Source organism: Elephantulus edwardii, unplaced genomic scaffold (assembly GCF_000299155.1).
Source record: "Elephantulus edwardii isolate Elephantulus edwardi_28Jun2011 unplaced genomic scaffold, EleEdw1.0 scaffold00291, whole genome shotgun sequence".
NCBI lineage: Eukaryota > Metazoa > Chordata > Mammalia > Macroscelidea > Macroscelididae > Elephantulus > Elephantulus edwardii.
In genome coordinates this window covers 326,583-338,963 of record NW_006400041.1, presented here as the reverse complement: position 1 = coordinate 338,963, position 12,381 = coordinate 326,583, and the positions used below count along the sequence as shown (strand labels likewise).

The following is a 12,381-nucleotide window of genomic DNA, read 5'->3' as shown; positions in this document are numbered from 1 at the left end:
ATTTTATGTCTTAAATTTTAATTTTTAAATAAATGTGAACAGAAAACTGAGTGTATCCTTCCAGAACATTAGAAGGCTTTATGACTATTCCATTCTAGAGTGTATGTGTATGGAGTCAGGATTTTGTCTGCAGAGGCGCACAGAGAGAAATGATTTTGGCTTTGAGGAATCTAGGATGCTGTTTTTCAGTGATCTAATGGGCATTGTATGGCTGCCTGTTTTTGTAGGGAGATGGTTTTGGAGAAACACAGGAAAGCCATATTTTTGGCATATTGTCTGTGACTGCTTTTATTCAGTGGCAGAAATGATTCTTTTACAACACAGATTTTATGACCGACAAATAAAGTACAGGCTTAAAGCCTTATCAACAGACCAGCAGTAACAATGTTGAATGGAAGCACTTTAGAAATACAGAATCTCAGGCCTCACCCACACCTGGTAAAATACAGTCTTCATTTTAACAAAACCTCTTGAAATTTTTATGCATTCTAAATCTATACCATATGAGTTTATCATTTTACATTTTCGTTCCTGGTAAGGACTTTAGTAAAGGTCCTTGGTGAGGATAACTTGATATAAGTAAATATAAGTATGCCTTAGCTAGAAACTTCTTTTTTTTTCTCCTGGTTCTGAGAATGAGATTTATTAGGGAAATTAATTGAAGAGTGGGGGAGGCAAGAATATCACCCAAAGTAAAGAAGCTTCATTTTTATTGAATTAACTTTTGAGTTGCGCAGGTTAATCCTTTACCTGAAATGTGATATTTTCTTATTGTGAAATTTGCATTTCTCTGAACATAACCAAAGAAAAGTTATGACCAAAGTATTTTTATTTATTAAAACAGTTATGATGAGAGTATTGTTATTTATTGTAAAAGTTAAGTATTATTTTCCTAAGTATTTTTTGTTGAACATTATCTTTATCCTTTGGAATGTGACAAGTCCTGGATTGGAATGCCCTCCCTTATTAGACAGATTTTACTAATTTCAGGAAAAGGGCCTAGATTTCATAAGGCCTGGGGTTAATTGATTGCTCTACCCGTATCTTAGGATGAGATTCATCTGCTTCATGATGGCAGAGGCCCTGTCTTAGAAGCTTTGGTGGCCAGAGCAATTCGAAACATTGAGATGACGCAGGAAGATGTTCGACTCATCGGCCTTAGTGCTACTCTCCCAAACTATGAAGATGTGGCCACCTTTCTGCGTGTTGATCCCGCCAAGGGCCTATTCTACTTTGATAATAGGTATAAGACAAGACTGGGGATGTTAAAACCAGGGTAGCTTTCCCTTTCTTTTCCCCCTTTGTAAGGACCTCTGTTGGATTAGCTTTAGGTTTCAATGTCTGAATCTGAGAAGATTTTCAAATATATGCATTTCTGGGGCAGTGAGGACTGTTTATATACTTGTATTCTCAGCCAAAAGTCTCACTGGCTTAACTGTTGAACCTTTAGTTTCCGCCCAGTGCCTCTGGAACAGACTTACGTGGGCATCACAGAGAAAAAAGCCATCAAGCGTTTCCAGATCATGAATGAAATTGTCTACGAGAAGATCATGGAGCATGCTGGGAAGAACCAGGTGTGTTCATGGCCCTTTGGTGTTTTCCATCCCGGTTCTTATAAATCTTTTTTGTTCTTTTTTTTGGTGTGGTGTGAGTGAAATTTTGAGCAAGTTGATTTTCCTTTTTGTTTTATGACATTAGTTACAGCACCTTTATTGTAATGGCACTTTCTGCTTGTGCACAGTCTCTCCATCTCTTCCCTTCCTTTAAAGATACTGTGCTGATCATCCCCTTTATGTTGCCTTTCTCTTTACACATTGTAATACACATCTGTTAACTATGTGTGGGTTTCTCTCTTCTATTCCTTATAAACACCAGCAAATATTTATTTGTGTGTAACCATGGACTGCCAAGAAAACAAACAGATTCATCCTAGAGAGGATTAAACTAGGCAGGAGGCAAGGATTCTGGGGCTTCGCCTGACATACTTTGGACATGTTGTAAGGAGAGACAGGTCTTTAGGGAGGGACATCATGCTGGGCAGGGTGGAGGGACAGCGCAGGAGGGGTAGACCCTCTATGAGGTGGATTGATTCAGTGACTGGGGTAATCGGGATGGGTGTGTCAGAGGCAATGAGATTGGCACAGGATAGAGCAGGGTTTAGGGCTGTTGTACATAGGGTCGCTGTGCGTCGCAAATGACTCGACGGCACATAACAACAACAACAACAACAAAACTTTTCCTTGGCTTTTATAATAGTGGACTCATTTGATATCCCTATTGTGACTGACTTATTTCACTTAACATAATGTCCTCCATATTCATCCACATTACATGATGTTGGGAGGATTTTTCATCATTCAGTTTCTCACAATATTATATTCCACTGTGTATATGTATCATGCTTTGTTTCATTTTGCCATTCATCCATTGATAGGCACTTGAGATCCTCCCATCTCCTTGCTGCTGTCAGTAATGTGCCGTGATCTTGGGTGTATGTATATCTGTGTGGCAGCTCATACTGCTTTTATATATATATCCCCCCTTACCTAATAGTATGTCGATAATCATGTGTACCATTTAATTTTTAACAATTTACAGTTTTCCAACATTACATCTATGTATATTCCATGTTCCAATTGTTAAACCAATTGTTAAACAATGTTTGTTACTGTTCTTCATTTCAACTGACTTCCAGTCTGGCCTCTATTACCACACTACTATAATTATCCCCTTTCTTAAGTGTTCATAGTTTTCAAAGGCCTTTTATTTAGGAAGTAGATGACCCATCAATGTGACATCACATACAAGCAAAATATGGCTGAAGATCATTAAAAAAACGACCGAAACAGTACATAGATAGGGAACTGCCAGAAGTCCAAGTAGGATTTAGAAGAGGCCATGACGCCAGTTATCTGGTTGCTGATGTCAGATGGATCCTGGCTGAAAGTAAAGAATATCAGAAGAATGTCTATTTGTGCTTTATTGACTGTGCAAAGGTATTTGACTTTGTGGATCATAGCAAGTTGTGGCTGACATTAAGAAGAATGAGAATCCCAGGACACTTAATTGTGCTTATGTGAAACCTATACCTAGATCAGGAGGCTGCTGTGTGAACAGAGCAAGGGAACACTATGTGGTTTAAATTAAGGGAGTATGTCAGGGTTGTATTCTCTCCATACCTGTTCAATTTGTATGCTGAGCAAATTACTCGAGCAGCTGAACTCTGTAAAGAAGAATGTGCCATCAGGTTTGGAGGGAGACTCATCAGTGCCGATAACAGAACCTTGCTTGCTCAAAATAAGGAGGACTTTGAAGCACTTGTTGCACTAGATCAAAGAAATGTAGCCTTCAATATGTGTTGCATCTCAGTGTCAAGAAAACATAGCTTCTTACCACTAAACCAGTAGGCAATGTTATGATAGATGGAGAAAAGATTGAAACTGTCAATAACATCATCTTGCTTGGATCCATAGTTAACACTTTTGGAACCAGCAGTCAGGAAATTAGGAGATGCACTGTACCGGGAGAAACTGCAGTTAGGGACCCCTCTGAATTATTGAGGAATAATGATATCAGTTTGAAGAATGATATTTGTCTGATTCAGGCCATGGTCTTTCCAATCACTTCCTATGCAGTTGAGAGCTTGACAGCGAATAAAGATAACAGAAGATTTGACACTTTTGAGTTGTGGTGTTGGAGAAGATCACTGAACATCCCATGAATGACCAAAAGAATGAATAAGTAGGTTTTGAAGACGGTGCAGCTGGAGTTCTTTTTTGGAATTAAGAATGATGTGGCTTCGCCTCACATACTTTGGACATGTTGTTGTGAGGGACTGTTCCTTGAAGAAGGAGATGATCCTGGGAAGGGTGGAGGGTCCACGAAGGAGAGGAAGACCCTTAACCAGGTGAATTCACATGGTGACTGCTGCAGTGGGCTCTTCTGTGTCAGGAAGTGTGAGAATGGCACATGACAGAACAGGGCTCAGATATTTTGTTCATAAGGTCTCTATGAGTCATACTCAACTTGATGGCACCTAACAACAGCCACAATCTTACTAGTAGGATTGCTAGATCAAATGGCACTTTTCTTTCTCTTCTGAATCTCTGACTACTGCTAATAAGGTAAGCCTGATAAAAGAGAAGATGGAACAACAACAACAAATTTCAGGGTTGAAAATAGACTACAGATTTTACAAACATTCAGAGGAAAATAAAGAACCATTATAAATGTGAGTGATTTCTTGAAAACCACAAACTACCAGAAACTCAGCCAAGATACAACAGCCTTGGTAGTCTTATAACCATTAAAGAAACTGAGTTTACAATTAAAATTCTCCGAAAGATGAAATCCCTTAGCCCCAATAATCATTCTGTCGCTCTTCCTGAGTTTGGAAAGCTGTATGTAAGCTTTTGTTTCTATGACGGCATAAAGTCTTTGGCGGGACTTCACACTGAAGAAATAGACATTAAAAGATGAAAAATATAAATGAGTGAAAAGACATTTTACCAGGAAGTTAAGGGTCTTGAATAGATGATGAAAACATGTTAACTAACAAAAACCAGGGCAAAATTACAGGCTGTGTATTTCTTTTTAGCTGATAGAAGCGTATGAGCAATTATGAAAAAAATTTTGGCACTGCGTAAAAGGAGAGCTGTTTTTATTTTCTACAAAATGATATTAATCTTATGCTGAGACTTTTTCCCCTAAGTGTTTTAGCAATTAATTTTGTATTAACCTTTGTCATTTTGTATAGAATTTTGTCAGGTGTTTGAACACAATTTTTTCTCCTCCACAATTTTGAGATTTGTTAGAGAAGTGAGAAGTTACACTTCAGGGTAAGAAATGACTCAGGGTGCAAGTCCTCAATCAAGATAGCTTCTCAGTTAGTCTCACGGGCTGGCCTTGCTCTGGCCCTCCACTCCTAGGGCCACCCCGCATCTGTTTTTCTTGGGAAAGTGTTGCAAAGCTCTTTAACTCTGTCAGTTAAGTTCCTGGAGGCTAGCATTCCTGAGTGTGCATCCATACCAGCTGCATTGCTAACCTTCTGAGGCAGCTGTCATTCTTGCCATTTTTCTTTTCAAAACTAGCTTCTGGCCTTCATATGATGCGAGCTTTGCTTCTTGCCGGTTGGTGCCCTGGCATTGTGAGAGTGGCTGCTGGAATTCTGTCCCTTGAACTGTAGCAAACTTTGGTTTCTGTTTAGGTACTGGTATTTGTCCACTCTCGGAAAGAGACGGGGAAAACGGCCAGGGCCATCCGGGACATGTGCCTAGAGAAGGACACTCTGGGTCTCTTTCTGAGAGAGGGTTCTGCCTCCACAGAAGTCCTCCGGACAGAAGCTGAACAGTGCAAGGTGAGGAGGTCAAGCCAAAGTAACGATCTCATTTAGCTCTTCTAGGTACCTAGATCATTGGAGGTGCCAGGAAGTTCCCCTAGGGTTGTGGCATGGTGCTGTTACTTCATAGAGGTTGAGGTTTTGGGTGCATGTTTTTTAGTAGGATAAATAAGAATGCAGGGTCTCTTTATTTGCTATCCCAGGAATATAATTATTCTTGGAGCGTTACTACAGAAAGGTGCATCTTACTAACTATTGTATTTCTGTTCCGCAGAACCTGGAGCTGAAGGATCTTCTGCCATATGGCTTTGCTATCCATCATGCTGGTATGACCAGAGTGGACCGAACGCTTGTGGAGGATCTTTTTGCTGATAAACACATTCAGGTGAAGTGTCAAAGACTCTGCTTTGTGCTTGCCCCTGTGTTTGTTTCTGCCCCAGATAGCTCGGGTTATAAAGTTGTGGTGGTGGTGGTGGTGGTTAAGTGCTGTCGAGTTGCAGGCGACTCATAGCGACCCAATGAAGGAGAGTCCTAGACGCTTGGGTGCCTTTCATCCTCTCTCCAGGTTCATAGGGTTTCTGGAGGCAAGCTCGTAATGGAAGTGGATGCCACTCCTCCTTCCGAGCTTGTTTTAATCAGGGAGCTCCACCCCACTCTCTGTCCACATTGGGTAGCCAACCTTTAACGCATTTGACACATCAGTGTCACAGTGTTCAGCCTCACAGCAAAGTGTCAAAGACCCTGCTTTGTGCTTGTCCCTGTGTTTGTTTCTGCCCCAGATAGCTCAGGTCAAAAGGTTGTGGTGGGTATAATAAAAACAACATTATGCAGATGACACAACCCTGTTTACTGAAACTGAGGAGGACCTGAAGCGATTGCTGCAGAGGGTCAAGGACTGTAGCCTTCAATATGGATGGAGGTTCAACATCAAGAAAACAGATTCTCACCACTGGGCCAATTGGCAGCATCATGATGGTGAAGAGATTGAGATTGTCAACAGCTTCAGTTTGCTTGGCTCTACAATCAACACTCTTTATTCCAGCAGCCAGGAAATTAAAAGACGAATTGCATTGGGAAAGTCTACTGTCAGAAACTTCTCCAAAGTGCTGAGGAGCAGTGATGCCAGTCTGGAGACTAAGGTGTGCCTGATACAGGCCATGGTTGGTTTTTTTTGTTTGTTTTTTTTTTAGTGTGCGTGTACTGTCAAATCAGATCTGACTGGTACGGGAGGAGATTGCCCCTCTTTCCCCGGCAGAGCATCTGGTGTATTCGAACCGTGCGCCTCTGGGATTGTAGTTGCAGCTCCTTGCCACTAGGCCACCAGAGCTCCCCAAGGCCATGGTTTTTGCAATTACTTGCTATGCATCAGAAAGCTCAGGTGACTAGGGATGATAGAAGGTGAGTTTATGTCTTTGAGTTGTGGTGCTGGAGAAGAGTTGAATATACCATGGACTTCTAAGAGAACAAACAAGTTTGTTTTGGAGAAGATGAAGCCAGGCTGCTCCTTGGAGGCAAGAATTCTGAAGCTTCGTCTCACATACTTTAAACATGTTACAAGGCAGGATCAGTCCTTGAAGAGAGACATCATACTTGGGAGGGTGGAGGGACAGTGCAAGAGACAACAAGACCCTCGAGGAGATAGATTGAGTCAGTAACTTAGGGTAATGTGTTGGAGACAGTAAGATTGGCACAGGATAGAGCAGGGTTTAGGGCTGCTGTGCACAAAGTTGCTTTGAGTCGCAGGCGACTCGACAGCAGATGACAACAATAGTGCTACTTTCCACCTGTCTACAGATTATTTGAAGGATGATGAATAAGTTTAGGAGAGTATGTGAGAAGCTGAGCGAAGCAAGCACTTTGGTAACAGCAGAGCTCCAAACATGCCTTTGTAAAGTAAAATCCTTGTTCGTTGTTTTCTTAATTGTCTTCTAACTTTAAGTTAATGAATTTAGGTCCACACTTAGGACTCTTACTTGGGTGTCTCTGGAACCTTGAAATGCTAAGTCTTGAGTAGACTAGCAACCCAAGGGACCCTTTCACTTTATTTCAGTGGTACCCTGACAAGTCCCAAGACATCAGTTTTATTAGAACCTCTGAGGCCAGTTCCCCAGAGATTTTAATGCCTGAGTGGTAATCTCTATTTTTTCTTTTTCCCTGTTGCCTTTCTTTGCCTCTGTAGGTATTGGTTTCCACAGCAACTCTGGCTTGGGGTGTGAATCTTCCTGCACATACAGTCATCATCAAAGGCACCCAGGTGTACAGTCCAGAGAAGGGACGTTGGACAGAGTTGGGCGCTCTGGACATTCTGCAGGTATAGAACCTTTGTAATCGTCATTTTCAGAGACGCATTGTGAGAAAACCAAGCAAAGACCAGGTCTCACAATGTAAAACTGAACCAAACCCAGAAACTGCTGCTGTCCAGCCTGATGTGTTGTCTCTCACCTAGATGCTGGGACGTGCTGGAAGACCTCAGTATGACACCAAGGGTGAGGGCATCCTAATTACATCCCATGGGGAGCTGCAGTATTACCTGTCTCTCCTCAATCAGCAGCTTCCTATTGAGAGTCAGATGGTGTCAAAGCTGCCTGATATGCTTAACGCAGAAATTGTGCTGGGGAACGTCCAAAATGCGAAGGTAGGAAGGGTTCTGCCCTTGGGCCTTTTTGCTGTTTGTTGAGAAGCCATGGGCCAGCGTGAGGATGGTTTGTTGTACAGTTGGCCAGCATCCATGTCTGCTGTCTTTGTTTCCTTACCCTCTTCGTTATAGGCAAGCCCTCAGAAGATTCTTGGGTCTGTGGCCAATACAAGTGGTTCCCAGATTACAAATGTCAAAAGGACAGTTCCTACTTGCCCGTTAATGAAGGGCTTGATTATGCTCTGTCATGACTGACAAGGGAAAACAGAAGCAGATTAGCTTTTCACAGTCTTAGAGATCTGTCATGGTAGGTGGAACAGGAAAAGTTACAAAGCTCTGAATGGGATATTCGGAAGAGGCCCAGGTAGCCCTTTAAAGAGCCCAATGCATGAAACTGGCTTGTTGACAGGATGGTGGAGGGCAGGCATGTTCAGAGGACATGGGCTCCCCCTCTTTTTGACTGTGTGGCTGCCATCTTTGAGCTGCTTTGGCCATGACCAAATTAGGAAAAACTGATTCAAAGCTCTGCTTTGAAATGATGTAGCTAACACTTACTACAACAGATGTTTCATCACAATCACCTTCCCTTGCTGCATGTATAGCTTTCAAATCATCAACAGTGCTGCTAACCTTTTCATGCACTGAAGGTTAAATAAAAGCTGTGTATGTCCCTGTTTTAACTGACCTACAAATTGTAGCAAATAAACAGATTTTCTTTGTAAGAACTACTAGTAGTTTCCTTTGTTACCAAGATCCTAGAATCAGAACGAGCATCTTCTTTTTAAAACCAGAGTTATAAACTCTAGATGATACATACCCTTGTACTTGAAAACTGATTTCTAAACGATCTGTGAGAATTTTTCAGTTGGGCATCAGAAATTCCTCTGCTGTTTGTTGTAGGATGCTGTGAACTGGCTGGGCTATGCATACCTCTATATCCGAATGCTCCGGTCCCCAACCCTCTATGGCATCTCTCATGATGACCTCAAGGGAGATCCGCTGCTGGACCAGCGCCGGCTTGATCTGGTTCACACCGCTGCACTGATGCTGGATAAGAACAATCTGGTCAAATACGACAAGAAAACTGGCAACTTCCAGGTGAGGAGGATTAGTATAAGATGAAGATCTCCATAGAAGTTGGAGGCTCAGAGAAATCTGTCAGTGTGATTAAATACCCCCTGTCTAATTACCAACTGCGCAGAACAGTAGAAAAGTGATTTGGGAAGGAATTGTGCCCTTTGAACTTAGGAGCATCAAGATGATACAGTAAAAGTGGACAGGGCTTTCCTCTTGTGGGCACACATGTGCGGGCAGGCTGTATTGTGCTGCTTTCCTTCCTGGATGTACTTGTACTAGTCATTTGTCTTGGTATGAGTTCATTGTACAGGTTCCTGTGTCCACAGTTAAAGGTCTGAGCCTGGTGGTCAGCTCTGGACTGTGTCTTCCTTCCCTCAAGGTGACGGAGCTAGGCCGAATTGCCAGCCACTACTACATCACCAATGATACAGTGCAGACCTACAACCAGCTCCTGAAGCCCACCCTGAGTGAGATTGAACTTTTCAGAGTCTTTTCACTGTCCTCTGAGTTCAAAAACATCACTGTGAGAGAGGTAAGCCTTCAGAGTATGTGAGGAAGGGAAGTCAGTACTCCTTGCAGAGGGTTACATGCTTCTCCGTGGTTGTACACCTCCCTGATTGTCCTTCTGGGGGCAGGAGGAGAAGCTGGAGCTGCAGAAGTTGCTGGAGAGGGTGCCCATCCCCGTGAAGGAGAGCATTGAGGAGCCCAGTGCAAAGGTACAGTGTCTCTGCTTGGGATCAGGCCCGGGTGGTTTTCATAATCCTATCAAAGAGGAAACATGAATTTGGGTTTGTGCTTGGTAACCTCCACTCTCTGCAGATTAGCATCTTTTGTGTTTTGGAGTATTTTTTTTTTAATATGAGGCAATAATTCTTTAATATTTATAAATCAGAAGTTAAAGAAGCCTGGTCTTATCTAGCATTGAGCCTAAAGCAGAAAGTTGTTAAATGATTGGCTTTTTCTCAGTTGACTTTGGTTTTTTCCAGATCAATGTCCTCCTCCAGGCTTTCATCTCGCAGCTGAAATTGGAGGGCTTCGCACTCATGGCTGACATGGTGTATGTCACACAGGTGAGGTCAGCAACGTGCTGTTTTGAGAGCTGTTGTGTGCTGTCAATCAGAATCGACTCATAGCTAACCCTCCAGCGGGTTTTCAGAGGCAGTAAACCGCATGAGAGGAGAATGCCCATCCTTCTCCCATGGAGCAGCCAGTGCGTTCAAACAGTCTGCCTTGAGGTTGACAGTAATTCCTTACCCACGAAGTCACTGGAGCTCCCTGTGCATGGGACCTAAGCAGTTAAAATCCTTGTTTGATAGGCATATTGCTGAAAGCATGCCTGACCCTCCTAAGATGGAAGGGTGTAGTTTCCTGGTTGGTTGAGGACTGTGTGGTGTGTCCTCTTTCCTTTATGGGAAAGGGTGAAGCCCTAAGAGACAGTGCTGAACAGGCTGTATGGAGCCTCAGAGAGAACTAGAGATCGTGAAACAGCAAGTGCTGCCCTGCAGACAGTGAGTGAAGCTCTACTTTAACCAGCTTTCTCATTGCCAAATCACAGCTCACCCTCCGCTGGGTTTTCAGAGGCTGTGAATTGCATGGAAGGAGACTGCCCATCTTTCTCCCAAGGAGCAGCTTGTGGATTTGAACCTCTCACCTTTGAGTGGGCAGCACAACTACTTAACACTAGGCCACCAGAGCACCTGAAGTGGCAGGGCTCTTCTATTTTTCTGTCTCATTACTTTCACTCTGGTTAGAATCATAAATGAACCAAAAGATTTCAAGTCATAGAGAGTGAACAGTAGGTTAAAATGTTGTATAGGCTTTAGCTGTACTTTTCTAACTGTTCCTCATCTAGTAAATATCTATTATGTAGAAGGAAAAGGATAATTCCAGTAAGAATTTTGGTGGTAAGGGTAACAGCATCAGAGCTTGAGAGATAAGTAGACCATGGATGTAGGTTAGATACTATTGCAGGTCATTGAGAACTTTCTTTTGAAGAATGCTGTATTGTTGGCAATAATTGAGACATAACAGGGATTGCTTGGTGCTTCCCCAGTCGGCTGGTCGCTTGATGCGTGCAATCTTTGAGATTGTCCTGAACCGAGGTTGGGCACAACTTACGGACAAGACCCTGAACCTTTGCAAAATGATTGACAAACGCATGTAAGTTGGTCACTGGGAGTTGGGCTCCCAAGGCTGATGCATTCTTGTCCTGACAGAAGGTGACATAAATTTGAAAGGGAGTTGGAAAGAGGGCGGTCCCTGTGCCAGGTGTGGGCTTGCTGGTTTCGGGTTTCCCCAGCGGCAGCTTTCAGTGTCTGTGATGAGTCAGGCTGATTTGTTGGAAGCCGTGATGAGGGCATTTTCTTCCAGGCCCTAAAGATGAGTCTAACACCTTTGTCTCCTTCCTGGGCAGGTGGCAATCCATGTGTCCTCTGCGACAGTTCCGGAAGCTCCCTGAGGAAGTAGTGAAAAAGATCGAGAAGAAAAACTTCCCCTTCGAGCGTCTCTATGACCTGAACCATAATGAGATAGGTACGTGGGGGCCTATCATCTGTTTGTTCTGAGAACCCAGGGGTTTAAGCCTTCGTACTTCCCCAGGTCCTGTGCCATGTGCTCTGCTGTCCACGTGTTGGTTTGGGACTTTGAAGTCTCTTGAGTTTCACCCAGAGTGAGGGGAAGACTCTTACTGTAGTGACCCCTGCCACTTTGCCCCAGTAGCCCGGTCGCATCAAGATTTCTAGCCTGCCACCTTTGTACTCTCCTTTATTCCTAGGTGAGCTTATCCGTATGCCAAAGATGGGGAAGACCATCCACAAGTACGTCCACCTCTTCCCCAAACTGGAACTGTCAGTGCACCTGCAGCCCATCACGCGCTCCACCCTGAAAGTGGAGCTGACCATCACACCAGATTTCCAGTGGGATGAAAAGGTAGGGCTTCCTTCAGTGGAGGGACTGCCTCCAGAGTGGTTCTGAGGAGAGATGGGTTGGACTAGCTGAGTTCCCTGCTGCTCACTTCCTTTTCCTTGTGTTTGTGTTGGAAGGTCCATGGTTCATCAGAGGCCTTCTGGATCCTGGTGGAAGATGTGGACAGTGAGGTGATCCTGCACCATGAGTACTTTCTTCTCAAAGCCAAATATGCCCAGGACGAGCATCTCATCACCTTTTTCGTGCCTGTCTTTGAACCTTTGCCTCCCCAGTACTTCATCCGAGTGGTGTCTGACCGCTGGCTCTGTGAGTCTGCCTCCTCTCTAGGTCCCCCAGCAGCAGGACTTGTAAGGGCAGTTCCTGAGAATATCTTGAACTTGGAACTGTTTAACTTTATTTTATTATT

General features: G+C 43.5%; 1 protein-coding gene across 1 annotated transcript in view; it reads left to right on the top strand.

Annotated features, from left to right (window-relative positions):
• Positions 1-12,381, top strand: part of SNRNP200 (small nuclear ribonucleoprotein 200kDa (U5)) — a 45,087-nt gene that overhangs the window by 21,471 nt on the left and 11,235 nt on the right. Inside the window, exons 15-28 of the mRNA XM_006900694.1 lie at positions 1,050-1,243; positions 1,451-1,574; positions 5,207-5,356; positions 5,613-5,723; positions 7,518-7,649; positions 7,785-7,973; positions 8,874-9,071; positions 9,430-9,582; positions 9,686-9,766; positions 10,037-10,120; positions 11,104-11,210; positions 11,464-11,582; positions 11,824-11,978; positions 12,092-12,281. Of these exons, the coding sequence (XP_006900756.1) occupies positions 1,050-1,243; positions 1,451-1,574; positions 5,207-5,356; positions 5,613-5,723; positions 7,518-7,649; positions 7,785-7,973; positions 8,874-9,071; positions 9,430-9,582; positions 9,686-9,766; positions 10,037-10,120; positions 11,104-11,210; positions 11,464-11,582; positions 11,824-11,978; positions 12,092-12,281 (1,987 nt within the window). The remainder of the gene's footprint in view (positions 1-1,049; positions 1,244-1,450; positions 1,575-5,206; positions 5,357-5,612; positions 5,724-7,517; positions 7,650-7,784; positions 7,974-8,873; positions 9,072-9,429; positions 9,583-9,685; positions 9,767-10,036; positions 10,121-11,103; positions 11,211-11,463; positions 11,583-11,823; positions 11,979-12,091; positions 12,282-12,381) is intronic.